The 19,950-nt window shown below is 41.4% G+C and overlaps 1 protein-coding gene across 8 annotated transcripts in view; it reads left to right on the top strand.

Moving 5' to 3' along the window:
* tncb (tenascin Cb) overlaps window positions 1-19,950 on the top strand; it is a 159,782-nt gene that overhangs the window by 94,148 nt on the left and 45,684 nt on the right. For 3 of the 8 annotated variants that reach the window (XM_073052080.1, XM_073052081.1, XM_073052084.1), the window contains exon 11: window positions 16,763-17,026. The exons of 2 other annotated variants lie outside the window; for them this stretch is intronic. In XM_073052080.1, coding sequence (XP_072908181.1) covers window positions 16,763-17,026 — 264 coding nt within the window. Of the gene's footprint in view, window positions 1-1,181; window positions 1,449-3,662; window positions 4,032-5,020; window positions 5,408-14,252; window positions 14,562-16,762; window positions 17,027-19,950 lie in introns of all 8 variants that reach the window. 3 more of the 8 variants (XM_073052078.1, XM_073052079.1, XM_073052083.1) reach the window with 3 other exon arrangements.

Raw genomic sequence — 19,950 nt, 5'->3', positions numbered from 1 at the left:
ACCAGTCACCGTCCCTAGCTATGCTGAACACACCCAATGCTCTGAGCGTTCCAGGTATTTAACTGAAGCCTTGTTATCAACATCACCAGGCCTACTGAATGCTATGGTCTTAACTCGATAGACCATCATCCCAACAGAAATTCACCACAGGTTAAGTTATACACCCAAATATGATCTTCAGGGTCAGGCAGTAAAAGATAAATATCATAAATAAATAAGTTTCTCCAATGTTGGTACAGCTGAGGGTAGATGTGATCCCACATAGAGCTGGCATGCAATAAAATGTCAGAATCACAATAATTCCTATCGTATATGGAAAGACCTAAGTTGAAAGACCTAAGTTGAACATACATGTTCAGATGGCAGCCTTTTTAAGAAATAAAATAACACGGAAAGATTTTCTCTGAAACCGTAAATCTACATTTTCTCTGTTTACCAATATAGTGGACTCCTACTTAGAGAAACATCTATTTTATTTGTGAAGCCAGACCCCATCCAAATTCCTAGAAAGATGCCTTCAGTTATAAACCAAATGGAAATGCTTCTTCAGTGTTAACTATGCAGTCACTTTTAGGCAAGGTCATATGAAGTATCTTTATAGAAAAAAAAACACTCAATCCAAGATAGAATCACACCAAAGAATTATGTAAGAATTTGAAAATAAATATTGTCTTATTTTAGACCACAACCATTTGGCATGATTTTAAAATCCTAAACACAAACTAATTACCTGAAAAGTTCTTTTTTTATTTTCCTATAACGTAATTGATGTTCTAAAATCTGCGAAAGATGTTTTACAATAACATTTCATGGGGGGTCCCTGCAAGTTGAGAGGCAAAATAATCTCCTCCTCAAGTTTCCTCCGGAGTTTCCGACTCATTGTTGATCACTGTTGATGTGATTTTGAGAATTACATCAACGGTGACCATCAGTGAATCTGAAACGAAGCCCACTTTGAAATAATGTGTTTCTAAAGTGTGTTAAACTGCTCACAGGTTTACCTCACAGGGAATGGAAAATAAAGGTTAACTGTTTATCAAGATAATGCGGGGTGAATTAAGAAACTACCTTTATGATGTATATTTTTAGCTTATGCTCCTCTGTCTGAAAAGTATATAACATGGAAGTGTTATAAAATGGATGGATTCACGTGCAATTCTTTTGAAAAATGAATTCCACAGGCCTTGAACCACTGCGAGGTCTTAAATTTTCTGAGGTAACTCCCAGAAGTGCCTCGGTGACTTGGGAAGCTGCCTTAGCTCCTGTTGACATGTTTGTTGTGAATTATAATCCTAAAACACACGGAGAAACGCAGCAGGTCATTGTGAAGGGAGATCAGAATGCAGTCACGCTCGCTGATCTGAAGCCCGGCACTGAGTATGTGGTGACGCTTATGGCTCTTCGAGGCCCGGCGAGAACGGAGCCCTTGGTGGGATCTGTCACGACAGGTACTCGCCAGATACCGTAGCTACATCTTATCATTCTTCACTGATAGTCCAGTCATCTGCTTGCTGCTGTCGTTCATGGAAAGGCCGGTCGTGTGCTGCAGCATATTTCAGGAATCCTTGAGAGACCTGGGATTCACTAAAATATGTGAGCTTTCCTGCAGTTAGCTCCTTCCATCTGCTCCTGCTGGGTGTAACTGTTAGAATACTAACGTTCATCACTCATCCCGGTTGTTCATGGTTAACACCCGAAAATATTTCAGCTGGAACCTCGCTCACCAAACAGAAGTGCAACAGTGAGTGATCATTGCTCTTAATCTGTTTACAGGTCTTGGATGCTGCTGCTTGCACTCCAGATATACCTCTTTAAGCACTTGAATTCCAAACGCTGTTTAGCATACGATGTCATGTGCAAAAAGATTGTTGCTTTATCCAGCATAAATATTGGCCTTGTAGGAACATTAAAGTCCTACCATCATGGAAAGTTCTGCTAGCATTATTTTATATCAGCACGTTACCCATCTCTACTAACTAACTAATGCTGTGTATCGATAACTGTTTCTGCATCCATGCACGTACGTAGCAGCAAAACAAAACGTGGATTGTAAAGTGTTTATGGAATTTTATTTAATAATGTATTTATTGCCAGCAAAGGGAATTCTGAATGATACTGAAATTTTCACAAGTCTGTGATTTTGCAAACCTGACACACAAAGCTTTCGGGTAAAAACTTCACGTGACTCACAGAAATTGACTTCATTTCAGGTTGGTATGGTAACAAAACATGTAAGAGCACTGGAGCAGGAGGGCGTCGCCCTGCCCTTTGAACCTGCCCCTGTATCCAATATGACTGATCTACCCCAGGGTTTCCTCTTCTGCGCAAGCTCCCCGTCTTTCTGAATTCTCTAATCTTCCTCTTATTCCTCTTTAAATAATTTCCAAGGTCCTCCAGGCCAGAGAATTCCAGAGATTCGCCACCCCCTGTGAGATGCTCCATTTTTAATGACCACCCACTTTTATGTAACTATATTAGAAATAAGAAATATATTTGTTGGATACCTTTGATATTAAACGTCAGCAGAGTAATTCTCCTAAAAGATGCAATATTTAACATTCATCTTCCCCGTGCCTGTCCCATTAAAAAATAAGTGAGTCAAGAATGAAAAATATTGGAAGGAAGTTCCAAAATAGTTTTATTACAGGTAACAATGCTCCCATGATTTTACACTAATCCCCATGTTGTCTGGCAATACTTTGTTCTTCCAAATTCATTCCAAACAATATACCCATGTTTAATGGATGCTGTCAATGAATCATAAAAAATATTTAAACAAGAGCAACTGCTCAAAAGGGAAATCGATTTTCAAGAAAATCTTTGAGGCAAGATAACCAGTATGATTATCGTACCTAATGTCACTAACTCAGCAGATTGCATCCTGTGGTCAACAACATTCCCGATAAAACATAGGAAGGTTGACCTCACTTACCTCCTCTCATCCAGTGCATTGCACTTGAGATGAATTTGACCTTTTAAATATTGATGTGGGTTGGGGGGAGCCAGATAGAATTACCCCCCCCCCCTTTGCAAGGTCTAGCCTTGATAGAAAAAGCAGAGCAGGTTTTCAGCTGTACACTGAACCTCCAAACACTTGAGCTTCAGCAAGAAACCTCCATTTTAATCCTGCCCATCTAGATTTTACAATTAATCTTCAAACTTTAAAGGCAATCTGACTTTCTGAGCCACCGCCATCAGTTCAGGGTCCTGAGCTCGTTAGGGGCTCGTGTTTGAGACAGCGTGTGCAGGGCCTCAGGGTTGATTAATAAGTCAAAAGATGGTCATCTCACCCCTCTGATTAAGATGGTTCCATCAGAGTCACATTCGCTGCATGCCCATCAACCTCCCAGACACGTTCACCTTTAGAGTGCGTTTCCAGACTGTTACAGAAAGAAAGAAAAGTGATTGTTTCTAACATTATTTTCTCTCTCTTATTTCTATCTAATCAGGTCATTTGCAGGAAACAGCATGAAAGCTAATTCATTCAATGGCATCTTTTTCAGGCAATTCAATTCTTTTAAGAACTGCAATTTAACTGAGATTTTAGATCCGGCTGCTCACTGACTATTTTGAATCATTCGTTCACAGCTTTAGCAGTCTTTCCTCCAGCAGTACTCTGCACAGAATTATACTAAATAAATGTTTGAACTGCCTTTTTGTAGTGATGTCAGAGGAGGCTCTCACTCCTCCTCCGTATGGAAGCACCACAGTCCCAGTCTCCGTGATATTTGAAGCCTCCGAGCCTGACTTTTCTGGGACTGGTGACGGTCAAATCAGTAACCTAACTGTTTCTAAAGTGACCTCGGATGGTATCCATCTTTCCTGGATGACAGAAACAGGATCCTATGACAATTTTATCATAAAGTATAGGAGTGCATTTGGAGCCAGTGATGTGACAGAGATCTCCACTCCTGGTGATGTGCTAACTTTCGAACTAAAAGGCCTAATGCCTTCCACTCCTTATAAAATAACTCTTTACGGAATTGCCGGTGGTCAACGTTCAGAGCCGCTGAATATTTTAGCCACCACAGGTATTTAGACTTTTGATTTTTTTCTGCCTCCAAACTGGCTTGCGTTTTGTCATGTTGCTAAAACTCTACTAAAGCTCGTGGTGTGTAGAGAATCCCCGCTGTCGTTGTGCTCTTGCCCGCATGACTGAGCGGTAACGTGCTTGCCAGATCCGCTGGAAGGTTCTCCCTGCGACCTGGCTCCGGCTCGAGGTTTGAAAAAGCATGCTCCTTGTCAATAGAAGTTCCGAGCCTGCATGGCTTGTTAATTGTTGTGAGACCTGTCCTGTGGGCAGTTTTTGCCCCGTGTTGCAGCCCTATTTAGTGCACTGAATGGTCAAGAACGTTTCGGGTTTCGTCTGCAGAGTGTACAATGTAAGTTAATGGACTAAAAACCGCATGCAACTGAAGGGATGATATTCCTTTGTCCTGCTTGTGCTTACTTATAGGAGCCCTGACTGCCGTCTGGTCTTTTGACTTAGAAGAAATATTTGAGGTTGGAAGCAGACAAAAGCATGCTGTTTTGAGACGTAACCATGTTATTAATATTGTGTTGGTTTTGTAAATCTGGTCTAGTCCTAAACAGTGAAGGTTTTGAACCTGATTGATTAATCATCTCTTCCGATTCTAATTTCTCCCAGTATCATTTGTCTTAATAGTGAGCTGTGTGCTGACATTTATAACAGGTGCCTGTTCCTGGAGTCACGAGCTGCTGTGCTTGACGGTTGTGTGTTGTAGTCTTTATCTTAAAGCAGATTGTCAGATTGTTTCCAGTTACAATGAACTGATCGTGGTTTAATTGCAACATTAGTGGCCATTCATTTACATACATCAAACACAATTGCTAAAGTGAACTGGTAAGGTAAATTATATCTTTTAACCTAACGATAAATTACCAAATAAGCCGCTGGCAAGCACTGACATTGGTGCGTGTAACTGGAAGCATGTCGATTGTTGTTGCTCTCGTCCTGGCACTGCATTTTGAAACATTATTCCTTCCAAATTGTTTTTAGCTGACTTAATCAACGCAGTTGATGGCCAAATAAATCAGACAACAGTCCACACTTCTCGGCTACACAAAGATGGAGGCCTAAACCCTGAGCCCACTGTTGGTTCAGTGAAAGGGCTGTTGCACAGTAGACTGGGAAGCCTTACTGTGATAAACACTACCTCCGAAAGTATTAAGCTTTCGTGGACTTTGCAAAATGGATCTTTTGATGCCTTTTTGATAGTGGCCACAGATTACACTGGGTTGCACGGACCACTGGAAATGTCCCTTTATGGTGATGTACGTAGCACCGAGGTAACTGGTCTCTTGGATAGTACACAGTATAAGGTATATTTATACGGATTTGTGGGAAATTGGCGTTCAGATCCTTTGAATGCAGAAGCCACAACAGGTATTGGTTTTATTCGCAATACTTCCCTCTTTTTTTTCCTTCTTCCTCTCATCCTGAATGTGTATGAAACTCCCTTTTTTAACAACGCCGTTACCCAAAGCATGCCCTTACTTATCAATGGTAAACTGAATTGTAATTTTAGACCGGAGGTTTGCGAGTAATGAGGGAGAGCGGAGGGGGTAGAAATTCCTCCCCGGTATTGTGTGGTATAGCGGCTATATGTACAGAACTGCTTCTGAAGCGTGAATCCTGCTTTGTACGTGGGTGAAGCCAACTCTTGTGAAGGTAATCTAGGAAGGCACAAAGTCACGGGCAAACATGAGTACCCCAGCACCTGGAACCGCAACAGCCTCACAAAGTGTAATCATTGACACTGACTTTAAGGACCAATGGCCAGGAAATATTTTACATGACATACCATATAGAAATGTAGAGAAATTACACCTCCAGTGGAGATTGATCTTATTCCAATACTCAGGCTAAGGATAGATTCAAATCAACATGAATATTGAAGTGACATTTTTGGCATCCCTTGATATTTTCAGTTATCAGGCCAGATTCCAGCGACTAGTTGAGCCTGACAATCGGGAAGGTCTCACCTTTGACTTCCAGGCCTTGCTCCATTGGTTGCTGTGTCTGGAGTGCACTGGCCAAGTTCCTAATAGCTCAAAGTATCAGAATCAGGTTTATTATCACCGGCATTTCTCGTGAAATTTGTTAACTTAGCAGCAGCAGTTCAATGCAATACATAATAACATAGAAAGAAAAAAATAGAAATGTAAATCAATTACAGTAAGTATATATATATATGTGTATTAAATAGTTAGATTAAAAATTGTACAAAACAGAAATTATATATATATATATATATATATAAAAAGGTGAGTTAGTGTACATAGGTTCAATGTCTATTTAGGAATTGGATGGCAGAGGGAAAGTTGTTCCTGAATTACTGAGTGTGTGCCTTCAGGCTTCTGTACCTCCTTCCTGAAGGTAACAATGAGAAGAGGGCATGTGGTGGTTGGTGGGGATCCTTAATAATGGACTCCATCTTTCTGAGGCACCACTCCTTGAAGATGTCTTGAGGCTAGTACTCAAGATGGAGCTGACTAATCTTACAACTTTATGAAGCTTCTTTCGGTCTTGTGCAGTAGCCCCCCCTCCCGGCTCCTCCCCAATATCTGACAGTAATGCAGCCTGTCAGAATGCTCTCCATGGTACAACTATAGAAGTTTTCAAGTGTTTTAGATGACAAACCAAATCTCTTCTAACTCTTAATGAAATATAGCCACTGTCTTGCCTTCTTTAAAGCTGCATTGATATGCTGGGACCAGGATAGGTCCTCAGAGATTTTGACACCCAGGAACTTGAAATTGCTCACTCTCTCTACTTCTGATCCCTCTATAAGGATGGGTTTGTGTTCCCTCATCTTACTCTTCCTGAAGTCCATAATCAGTTATTTCATCTTATTGACATTGAGTGCAAGGTTGTTGCTGTGACACCACTCAGCTAGCTGGTATACCTCACTCCTGTACACCCTCTCATCTCCATCTGAGATTCTACCAACAATGGTTGTATCAGCAGCAGATTTATAGATGACACTTGAGCTATAACTAACCACACATTCATAGGTGTAGAGAGAGTAGAGCAGTGGGCTAAGCACACTCCCCTGAGGTGCTCCAGTGTTGATCGTCAGAGAGGAGGAGATATGTCATCACCAATCCGCACAGATTGTGGTCTTCCAGTTAGGAAGCTGAGGATCCAATTGCAGAGGGAGGCACAGAGGCCCAGGTTCTGCAGCGTATCGATCAGCACTGTAGGAATGATGGTGTTAAAACACTGAGGTTTAGCCAACGAACAGCATCCCGATATTGTATTGTCCAGGTGATCTAACGCCACATGAAGAGTCACTGAGATTGTGTCTGCCGTTGACGTATTGTGGCGATAGGCAAATTACTGTGGGTCCAGGTCCTTGCTGAGACAAGAGTTCATTTTACCATGACCAATCTCTCAAAGCATTTCATCACCATAGATGTGAGCACTGCTGGACGATAGTCTTTAAAGCAGCTCACGTTGTTCTTCTTGGGCACTGGTATAAATGTTGCCTTTATGAAGCAGGTGGGAACTTCTGACTGCAGAAGTGAGGGCGTGCAGGCACGGTCAAGAGGTTCAGTTGATGATCAGACCATACGTCAGAATGGAGATAAAATGTGATCTAATAGACTTTGACCATGAATTGATTGTTGGTGCCAGACGAGGTGGTTTGGGTATCTCAGAAACTGCTGATCTCCTGGGACTTTCACACACTGCAGTCTATAGAGCTAATAGAGAATGGTGTGAGAAGCAAAAAGATCCAGTGAGCAGTGGTGAAACAGTTTGTTAATGAGAGATCAGAGGAGAACGGCCAGACTGGTTCAAGCTGACAGGAAGGTGACAGTAACTCAAATAACCACACATTGCAACAGTGATATGCAGAAGAGCATCTCTGAATACACAACACATTGAACCTTGAAGTGAATGGGCTACAGCGGCAGAAGACCATGAACATATTCTCATTGTCCACTTTTTTAGGTGCAGGAGGCACCTCACAAAGTGGCCACTGGGCGTGTGTGCTGGATTCATGCAAGCATTCAAGACACAGAGGAGATCAGCCCAAAGCTTTCTAATTGGCATAGCTTAGTAATCTACCAAAGCGCTCCCCAGTGCATTTGGGAAAGACCAGCTACTGTACTTACAGATTTAACATCTGGGCATGCAATTTTACCCTGCAACTTCTAAATCTAAAAGACAAAGTGTAGCTTTCACTCTAAAATGTGCCATTCCTTTAACATTTTACGAAGGCGCCCAAATGTTTTGGCAAGCAGTATTTATTTGCAGACGTTTATTCATCAAAACATCTTGAGGCAGTTCATGCAAATTACTTTTTATTGTATTGTGATGGTGTTCTGCAGAGGAAATATGATAGCCAGTTCATGTCCCACAAATAGCCATTTGGAAAGAAATCCACACACTTTCCATTAGATGATCCCGCTTAAGGGAGGAAGACCAATAACTAAGAAATGTTGAATGGACCAAACTGAATTAGTAACAGGTTTTTTAAGGAAGGCAAGTTAAGCTAAGAGACTCTTCCACAACATTTTATTTCTTTGTGGATAAAGTTTGGTTGGTTGCCAATGAACCAATATTCCAAAACTCCAGGGAGAAACGATGACTCAATTTAATCCATTGATATCATTCTTACTGCATGCAATATACTTCCAACCCAGTACCTCAGTCATTCAATAAAGTCTTTGTTGCTGAAGCACAACATAAAATTTTACGGTGCAATTCTGCCTTCCACTTTGGCAATTCCATTATAAAGTCACAATTATTTCTGCTCTCATTATCTATTTAAGTACTTTACCATAGCTCCAATAAAAGGAGGAACTGACAGCAAACTTTGGCAAATGTGAATGTCAGTCAGTTTCTGAATGGAGAGAGTTCTTGTAGGTAGCAGAGGCTCTTTGTGTAGGAGATTCTCAACCAAGTTACGGAATGTTGCACAGCATATTTGCAGGATTGCATTCTTGTCACGGTGCTTAAGCAGTCAGCATCCAAAGCAACATTTAGTATTTATTGAGGTTGGTGTTAGTTAAAAAGCAAATTCACGAAAACTACTTGATGGACTTCAACATGTTGTTTGAAATGACATTGCTGTAGAATTCATATATGAGGCACATATATATAGTGATACACAACAGTCATTGGAGGGTAAAGGTGCTGAACTGGTTCTTAGTGCTAATTGGAATGTTAGTCATTAAATGTTAAAACATTTAATATTACTTCCTTTTATTCAAGGATTAAAGTTTCATACTTTTACAAATTGCCTTCTTATTGCTGTGAATTCAAAAGTGGAGACTCTAACTATGAAGGGAAAATGACAGTCCATACTAATAAAAATACATTAAAATAAAATCCATCATCTGGCATTCATTGCACATAATAGCTATAAGGCAATGAGTTTTGACAGTAATCATTCCTAGTTTTCAGATGATCAGTACCAAATATATTACTTTTAATATTATACTTCAAGTTGTGGCTGTCAATAGTTTAAAATGCATTACTTTTGGCCAAATCCCACACAAGAAGTTATTAGCAACAAAGAAAGTCTGTGTATCTATGAAATGGTTTTAGAAGTAGGGAAGACATGATTGGACAACGTTTAAGTGGCAGAATATGACAAGTAGTGACCCCCTGTGGAGCTCTGTTAGGTTCTCAGGTTTTTACTCTGCATTTCAGGGAGGAGAGTTTTATTTATCCAGATTTATAGACGACAAGTTGGTGAATGCGGCTAGCTGCATTGTAGGGAAAAGAAGATTCCAAAGGGATACAGTTGGATTTATTGAGTTAGTGCGTGTTGGTGTCTAGCTGACAGCTTGGAAAAGCAGTGGCTGGTGACACTGTAACGTGTGCCCCTGTGTCTGCACCATCTCCACCCATGGACGCGGTGCTGCGTCTGGGCCAATCAGGATTGGGATCACAATCGCCTTTACTCTCACTGACCTGTGTTGTGAAATTTGTTGTTTTGCGGCAGCAGTAAATGCAAGGCATAAAAAAAACATTGCCATAAGTTACTGAAGTAAATAAATATTGCAAAAGAGTAACCGTGAGGTGGTGTTCATGGGTTCTTGGACCATTCAGAAATCTGTTGGTGGAGCAGAAGAAACTGGTCAGACGTTGAGTGTGGGGAGTGATGCTCCTGTACCTCCTCCCTGACGGTGATAATGCTGGATAATAATGATCTGTAACGGAATGAGCTAAAGGGATGGATATTCTTCATATCTGGCCCCTCAGCTTCATAAGGCTGAAAACCGTCACTCGGGAGGGTGGGGGGGGGGCTTCCAGCTGGGTACAGGTATCAATTATAACCAACATTTTGATGCCAGACTCTGTCACCTTCATCAGGGATGGTGCATCGAAACATTGGTTATAATCAATACCCGAGAAGAGTTAATTCATCATATACACCAGGAAAGCACTAGATCCTTTTCCACTTCACTCAAGAGATTAGCGTTTGTTCTGATTTGCCTCACTGTTAATATGTTGATTCATTAATATAAACCTCTTTCAAACAGATTTTTTTTAAACTTTTAAATTTGCAATCAATATCTCTTTAATCGTTAGATGTTGTGTTTGACTAGCCCTAAATGCCTCTGATGGTCAGTGATAGTTAAGGAGGAGCCTTTGAGTACAGTCACCTCACCAATCAGGGCCTGTGTTCTGGTCGCCAGTCCTGGCCCACTGATCACTCCACATCACTGGGTGGCCGTAGTGGTGAGACATGCAGGACTGGAGCCAGCAATGGGAACAAGCCAGCAAGAGCAGGGGTAGGGTGGGGCAGTGGCCAGAAATGGGTCTGGCCCGTCCTGATTCAGCCCAATAGCTAATGCCAGGATGAACGTGAGATTATATGCGTCAGATCTAAGAGAGGCAAAAGTACTTCATTTAGTGAAAAGAGGGCAAAGCTGTACTACCTTGCCCTTGATTTAAGGACACTGAAAGTTCATTCACAATGCTGTGGATTGTAGTCACAGATAGCAAGACTGGGTTAGGACAGGGGATTATGTTCCTTTAAAGAGATTCAGAGAACAAGCAGAATTTTTATGATAACCTGGTACTTTCATCATTTTGGGTCTATTTAATCCATGTTAGTCTGCTACTGTAATATGAACATTAGCCTTTCAAGGCAGAAAGTATCAGGCCATGCATTTAGAGAAGAGGAAGCTAAAGGCAGACCGTTATCGGAATGGGGAAAGATGGTGAGGGGCAGAGGGACGCAAGTGTTGTTGTGCACCAAATGCTTAGGAAAGGAAACGGTACATTGACCTTCATTGCAAGAGGGCTGGAGTTTAGAAATGAGAAAGTTTTGTTCCAGTTCTGCGGGCTGTTAGTGAGGCCACAACTGGAGCACATCTTTGGTCCCACTATTTAAGAAAGGATATGGTGACGCTAGAAGTGGTCAGAAAGACCCTTGGCTAATTCCTGGATTTAAAGGGTTGTCCCAACATCTACAGAAGCTCAGGCTATATTATTTGGAGATTAGAAGAATGAGAGGCGACCTTATCCTTATTGAAACATAAATGATTCTGAGGGTACACAAGATATTCTTCAGGTGCTGGGCACAAATAAAAAATACTGGAGGAACTCAACAGGTCAGGCAGTATCTATGGAGGGAAATGAGCTGTCGAAGTTTTAAGCAGAGACCTTTCTGAAACGTCAGCAGTTCGTCCCCCTTCATAGGTGCCTGCCTGCAAAATTCCTCCAGCATTTTGGGTGTATTCTGAAGGGACGTAACAGGGTAAACGTTGAGATATTTTCACTAGTGGGAGAATCTCAAGCAAGGGACAGTGACAAGATTAGGGAGTTGCTATTGACAACTGAGGTGTGTAGGAACTACTACTCAAGAGGGTGGTGAATCTCTGGAGTTCCCACTCATGGAGGATTGCAGAGATAGATCACAGGGGGGTGGTGTTGATAAATTTTGAAATGACTGGAGAATTGAGGGCAAAGAGGAACCGTCACAGAGGAGGAGTCGGGGCCATGATCAGATGGACCGGTGCAGCAAGCTTGAGAGGCTGAGTGTCCCAGCCTTTTCCTACTTTTTATGTTCTTGTATGGACAAATCTCTGCACACACACTGCTCCTTAACACGTATGCATAACTACGCGCACTGATTTAGAAGTCTAATGAAGTGCTGGTCTTGATCTCAAGGGGTTAGAATAAGCCAGGAAGAGGTAGCGTTGCAACTGTACAAAGCCTTGGCCACTTGCCATCTGGAGTACTATGCTCTCTGAAGCTCAGGCAAGCTCAGGCTTTGGAGGAGATTCAATGCTGCTGTGCCAGAATGATGTCAGGGTTTAAATGGTAAAAAGATGCATAAAGTCAGCTTTTATTTCACTGACCGAAGGGTGATCTTATCAATGGCTTGGAGCTCTTTGAGTAAAGAGAAAATATTTCATCTGGTAAGAAGAGCTGCAATAAGTCAGTATTATCATAAAACTTTGGTCTAAAAGTGCAACAATATCAATCTATCGCAGAAGTCAGTTAAAGTGTGCATCTCCTTTAACAACGGCATTATGTATTATTTGGCACCTTTGCTGGGAGTGCGAATGAACAAGCTTTTAACACATAGGCTATCACAAAGGCAGACCAGGTGATCAAGGCTTTTAAGGAGACAAGGAGACAGGGAAGTTCAGAGAGTGAACGAGAGAGCTGAGGGGCAAGGCAGCTGAAGATGGATTGAAATTTTTGACCTTAATTGAATAGTTGTTAAACAAAAGTATCAGGAGAACAAGCAACAAGTTAATCAATACAATAGGACTGAGGGATTTGATGTTGCATTATAGAATCTATGCAGCCAGATGGGATTCTTTAGAATTAGCACCGTGGCCAGCACAGACATCGTGGGCAGAAGGGCCTGTCCCTCTCCTGTAGAGTTCTATGGTTAATTTGTACTCCGTCTTTTCAGTAGATGAACGCGTTAATTATTGGCCAGCAGTTTCAATGCACTGGTTGTTTATGACCATACAATGTCCTGGTTAAGCCCAAGGTTTACTACCCAGAGAAAGCCAGTTCAATTTGTATCTGGTTACATCACAATCTGTGTGACAGGCAAATGCTATAACTGGCTACTGTGGTGTGATATTGAGGGGGACAGAACACCAGCAAGGCTTCCCACGTTTAATTGTTCTCCAGTGAAGTCCAGCAGAAAGATTGACTGGGTCGCACCGCTTCAAGTAGTGACGTGCTTCTGTGGTCAGACTGCAGGCCAGCAGGACTTGGCCGCAGTCTGATGCACAGAAAAGTAAACAACAGAGATTTCTTTGTGGAGATGTATTCAGGGGTGGCTGGAGAGTTGGGAGCGGGTGGAGGGGAGTGGCCTTAGAAGAATTAAGAAATCCTTGTGCAAGAGAGTGGAATCAGCAGGGCCATCCGTAACCAACCCAGAACTGAGGGCCTGATAGGCCCTGCCAGAGTGCTGATCATCATTGTTACTATGGCATGGAGTAACAAAGAATTTGGTGGATTTCTTTCCTTGAAGGATATTAGTGTCCCAGACAAAATTTAAACAATGAAAGCAGCGCTTCACGGCTGTATTCCATTACTCTAGCTGCTCTGGTGGGATTTGAACTCAAATCTCCAGATCTCTAGTCCAGGTATTGAAGTAATCACTCAGTAACATAACCACAGTCCTACTGTGCTCTCTTAGTGAGTTTGTATTAAATCTGGGTATTAAGTATAAAGATATGTTCCCTCAGAAAAGTCAACGTATTAATGAATGCTGTTGACCAGGAGTTCCCAACCTGGGGTTCACGGACCCCTCAGTTAACGGTGGGGGTCCATGACATAAAAAAAGGTTGGGAACCCGTGATTTAGAGAGTGATTTTAGAAAAAAATGTGTTCCTAGATTCCAAAGACATAAGATGGAAATACACTATTATAATTTTCAGAGGCAAAAGTGGATGAGATTAACACATTAAGTGAAAAGATATATTCCTTCAGAAAAGTCAACACATTAGTTAATTTTGTAGAGGGTTATTTAATCCAAAATATGTCCCTGGGCTCCAAAAACATAAGATTAAAAAAATCAGGAAAACAATATTGCAACTTGAATGTGACTTTGTTGTGTAAGGTTGTTGGCGAGGATGTGTGGTCAGAAGCAGTTCAAGAGAAGTAATTCCCCATGCATGTACCAGCACATGATAACCCTGGGTGGAGGATGTACTGACATCCTGAAGTCATCTTGCGGAGGAAGTTATCCTGCCCAATTAACTACTTGATTCTAATCCAAAGACATCTATTACAGAACCCTTCAACAACAGCACTGCACATTCTCCAAGCACAGATATCGCCAAACCAGAAAACCTTGTGGTTACAAATGTGACATCCACCAGCTTCCAGCTATCCTGGGCCGCCCACGCTGGAGCCTTTGATAGTTTTCTATTGACAGTAGAGGATATTAAAGGATCGGGCAGGCCCTTGAGGATTTCCCACCTGCCTGGTCAACATACAGCTGATATCCAAGGGCTGGTACCTGGTACCTATTACAAGATTGATCTATACGGAGTTGTTCAAGGTCATCTGTCACACCCACTGACTGAGATTGCAAGAACAGGTATTCCTCACAACTCTTCAATGTTTTCCATGATGCCTTGTGACACAGAGGAAGAATTGCCCCCTGTGTGCCCCACCTTGCCCATGACTGCCTTCAGCAAACTTAACGATCACGTATTAGATTAGTCATTCCCTAACACGGAGCAGTAACATGTCCTGTCGTTGAAGAAAAGAAACTGCAAGTAACAAGGACACATTTCCAACCATCCCAATGTATCAGTCATTGGCTGATGCATGTCGTCTGAATGAATAGTCTATAGCATAGATTCCTTTGTTTCAAGCAGGGTATGATGTTTGATCTATTCACAAGACACGCCCATAGTATACCCAATGTAGTGTTAGTTCCAATAGCAACATTATTTAGAATGTAGTTCTAGGATCAAACTTGAGTTCAAAGTTCGAAGGAAATTTATTATCGTAACAAGTGTCCTGAATGTCACTATATACCCCTGAGATTGAGTTTCTTGTGAGCATTCACAGAATAAAGAAATACAATAGAACCAATGAAAAGCTGCACACAAACTGAGATGGACAGACAACCTATGTGCACAAGACAACAAACTGTGCAATTACTACAAAACAATAAATAAACAATACTGAGTCCATGGTTGTAGAATAGCTCCGTGTTGAGGTGAGTGAAGTTAACCACAGCGGTTCAATGGAAATTTGTGCAGTTGCCTAAACTTTGTTCGTTCAGACATAACGAAAACTCTCCCAGTATTATTTGATTGCTGACAAGATAAATATGAAAAAATGCACTTTTACCATATCCCTTCATGAAACTGGAACCACTAGCAGACCAAGGAGAGCTGGTCTGTGACTATTTAACAAGGCATGGGAGAGAGCTTCACTAAAAGCACCCGTCCTGTCTTCATCCCATGGAAAATGGTCTTAACGCTTTACACGATAAAGCTAAGAGACGACCGCTGTGTCACTCACTGTGCAAAGTGAGTTTTCCCTCCTGCTCCCTCCCATTCTGAAAGCACAAACTGGTCTGATTGCAGTGGTAACACTGACCTCCAGTGGGGGAATCTGCTCTGCCAGAAACTTGCGTGCATACTTCCAAATTCAAGGTCATGTCCCACCAGGCAGTTCGATAGCATTCCATCCAAATCAATTACTTAGATAATTATCCCTCTTTGCCCATCCTAGGAGAGCTGAGGTCAAATTCTCTGCAAAGCTGATATCATGGTCACTTCTGAGTCAAGTTCAGTCAGTTCATTGTTGTGTGTACAATCAGTGGTAAGGTGTAGACAAAACAGTAGTGCAGTTACGTAGGTACAGACACACTCAGAATATAATTTATACAAGATCCAGAAGAGAGACAAAAAGGAAAGACTGTGAAAACAAGACAGCGTAAAGAAGAAGACACGATCAGAGACAAGTCCACGAGTGGTCAGTAGTGAACACACCCTGTGCATGAAGGAAGCTGAGCAGCAGAATTTCTTTCCACTCTAGTCCTCGCTAGTACATCAGTGCATTCTGATCTCCCTGGGACACTCACGCAATCACTTCAGTTCATTTCTACTCTGGAAGCTGACCCACCAGAACCTTGTCCCCATCTGCTTTTCTATGAAGCTCACCTTTACATTAATATTCATACACTCTGGGTCAACTTAGTCCGGGAACATTTGAGAAATGCGATATAAAGTTATGGTTTAGAATAAAGGTACAACATCGACAAACTGTCTCAAATAGATGGAGTCCGTTGCAAACACAGAATAACAAATCACTTCCTTGCTGCATGCTTATTTTGGTCGTTTCTAATGACAGTAGCACTACCGCTTTGTGGAGAAGGGCACAGTTAGTATGAATGTGTAATAATATCAAATGTACAGAAACTTATTCATATTTATTAATTTACAGATGAATTCTAATTTTCTATTTCTGATCACAGTGATACTGAATGGAATCTGCTGCCTTCTCACACGTCGTTCTATGTTATACTAACCCACTGTTACAGATCTACCTCATTATTTGGACAATTTTCAGATTAATTCTATTGTGTCTGCTCCTTGTGATTTATAAATATGTAACTTCAATTATAAGTTACTGTCTTATTTTTTCCTTCACTGACACTGACATTCCATCCATCTCTCATTATTCTCCAGGGGTGTGTTAGTGATTGGAAACTTGCTTCTCTTGGTATTCTTTTCTTTTGCAGCCGATAATAATATTTTATATAATTCATTACTTTGCCAGACTCTGAACTTGACAACTTAACAGTGTCAGATGTTACCTCTGGCAGCTTCAGACTCTCTTGGACAGCTGATGGCCCCTATGAAAACTTTGTTGTAGAAATTAAAGACTCTGATGGGTTGCTCGAACCACAAGAATACAAGCTGCCAGGTGATCAGCATTCCCTGGAGATCCCAGACCTGTCTGCTGCTACTGACTATGAGATTTCCGTTCGTGCTATAGTCCATGGTCAGCCAACAAAGCCGCTTTACACTGAAGCTCACACAGGTACTTTGATACTTATTTCTGAATTCTCACTCTTTACACAAAAGTGAAGCAGTGGTTCTGTTAACTTTCCGTTTCATTTCAGCCTTTCTGGGTTTATTTCCATTGCAGGTTCTGAATGTCGCTCGCCTCCCTTCAAATCATTCCCTAATTTCATAAGGATTTTTAGGAACTAGTCTGTGCTGAGTGGCTGCTCAAGTGTTGGAATGCATCTCAACCATCCTAAAACTGCATGATTTTAAGTGTTGTTTTGCCCTTCTATTTCTGTACAACAGGAGCTGCATCAGAAACTCTGCATAGGTGGCAACACCGTACCGTACTAACAACGTTGACTTTTCTCCCCCTAAAGGTTTGGCACCTAGACAGATTTTTTAGTGTGCCTCTCTGCCTGCATTAAAGTGGCAAAACTGTTTTATTTCTAGGACATGACTAGTTTGCCACTGCTTTCCCCTTCCGTCCTGTGGGCACTCACAACCTCTGTCAGTTGTAGGACTGCCACTTTTTGCTGAGTGGAATTTGACTCTGCTTCCTGCTATTCCTTCGTCAGAAAAACACTGAAAATCTGATTGATTTACAAAGTGCAAAAGTGGACTTATTTTCAAATTCACACACTCGTCCTGCTATTACGCAGTCAAGGTTTTGGAGAAGCTCAGTCAATAAACTAGAACGGTGGCAAACCTACTGGTGATGAAGATCATAATAACTACTTAACCATCAATGTTCTTCTTCTAATGATTAGCATATCAATGTTAGTATTGTGGTTGTGACTCTCAGTTCCTTGGATACCTACTAACTGTTCATTGTGGAACAAGAGCTTTTGGCATTGTCCAAAACACTAATTCTCTTATTTATAATTTCCTATATTATGGAAGCAAAATATACGTACAGAAATAAGAAGTGAGTCAGTTTGCAAGCCTGTGAAGCAAACTGCAAAGGTGCATGGTTGCATGGGATATGCGGAACCATTGCTGCAATGGAGTAATGTGTTGTAATATCTGCTTTAATGTGTGTGCGTTATCAATTAACATCAAAAGTGTCTTATGCTCCGATATAATTGCATTCAATCCTCATCAAGTGAGTATCGCCTAAATATGTTAACAGTTTTGTGGTTCAAACAAGGATTAAGCAAAGCAGTTACATTTATAAATGATATTTCACAAACATTATGTTGGCACAATGTTTTTTTACAATGGCTTTTAAAGTGGCTTTTATAAAAAAAAGTAATTTGACTGAATAATATTGACTGCAGTGACAAAAAAGCACAATGTTAGGTTTCAGATCTGTTTGATTCCTCATCTAAAACACTTAATTGTGCTGGCGTTACCCATTTGAAACCTTTATTGACTATATCAGTAGCCATTTCAGACTACCAGCTGATAGGTTCTGCTTCGGAGATTTCTTCTCTGTGCCTCTTTTAGTGAAGTACTGACATCATAGAGTCATACAGAATTGAAGCTGACCATTTGACCCATAATGTCTATGCTAGTATCACATATCAATCTATACTGCTGCCGTGTACCAGCATTCGACCCCATCGCTCACCTTACCTTCGCAATTCAAGTGTTTGTTCAGATACCACTTAGATATGGAGTGTCTACCAGAGCTAACCCCTCAGGCACCGGATTCCAGATTCCAACCACCCTCCACAAGAAAACATTTCCTGAGGTCCTCTCTAAATTTCTTACTCCTCACTTTAAACCTATGTCATCCAGCCTTCTTCCATGGCATAAAGTCTCCCACTTTCTACCTTAACTAATTCAAGGAGATAATGCACAGACCAACCAGTTATTTGGTCATAACTAACACATTCCAAACCAGGAACCAATCTGGTGAATCTCTTCAGTACTCATACCTTTCCTTTCTATTCAAATCTTTTTTTATTGTTACTATTATCCAAACTACAAGAGTACATCGAAGTAAGTAACACTTACAATGTCTCAAAAGAGAAAAAAATAATATTGAAAAATATGGTGACACAAAAAAAAGAAAAGGGAAAAACCCTACTAAAGCAAGAAAAAAGTGAGGAAAAAAGAACCCATTAGGTGTTGAACCCCGGAGCCATGTGTCACACAAAAAGCTTCTAAAGATAAACATCAAATCGCCAGCAAGAAAAAACTATACCAAAATTTACAATTAGTTCGTGGAGAAAATCTATCAATTAACTCAAATGGTAGCAACGAGTAAATGAACCCCATCTTTTCTCAAAATCAAACATAGGTTCGAAGGTTTTCTCCAAACTAAGACATAGCATCACTTGAGAGAACCATTGTGACAGAGTGGGAGCCGACATATCCTTCCACTTCAACAGAATGGCCCTCCTAGCTATCAATGTAACAAACGCAATAACATACCATTCCTATAGTGTGACAGCCAAAACTGAACACAGTGCTTCACATTGGCCTAACCAATGTACTATAATGTTGTACCAGGGCCCTCTGGAACCTGGTACATGAGGGAACATGATAATGAAAGTAAGCATCTTATTTGCCTTTGTCACTGTCTACCACAACCTTCAAAGCCCTTTGGACAATCCTGTTTATTCTTCAATCCTCCCTAGGGACCCTACACTCATGGTTATGTCCTACCCTTATCACACCCCCCCAAATGTGTTACCTGACACTTAGCAGGTTTAAAGCTCTTCTGCCATTGCCCACTAAGTTAGAGTTCCACAGATTTCAGCCACCCTGTCGTTCCTCATCGTGACACTCTGAAGATGTCTACAGGCTGTTGTGTCACTGAGTCGTCACAGCCAAGCACGTGAAGCTGCCCTGCTGCTGATGTTCCAGGGTGGGCCATTGGCTCAGCAAGGGAGAGCGGGAATCATAATCCAGTGTACTCAAGTCTCAAGATGTGGGGTGCTCTTTGCTTGACTCCCGGTGAAATCAACTCGACCCAAATCAGTGATCAGGACCAAAAACCCCAGATGC

The sequence above is a fragment of the Hemitrygon akajei genome, chromosome 7 (assembly GCF_048418815.1).
Source record: "Hemitrygon akajei chromosome 7, sHemAka1.3, whole genome shotgun sequence".
Taxonomy (NCBI): domain Eukaryota; kingdom Metazoa; phylum Chordata; class Chondrichthyes; order Myliobatiformes; family Dasyatidae; genus Hemitrygon; species Hemitrygon akajei.
The sequence above is the reverse complement of the archived record's forward strand: the minus strand, read 5'-3'. Positions and strand labels throughout refer to the sequence as shown.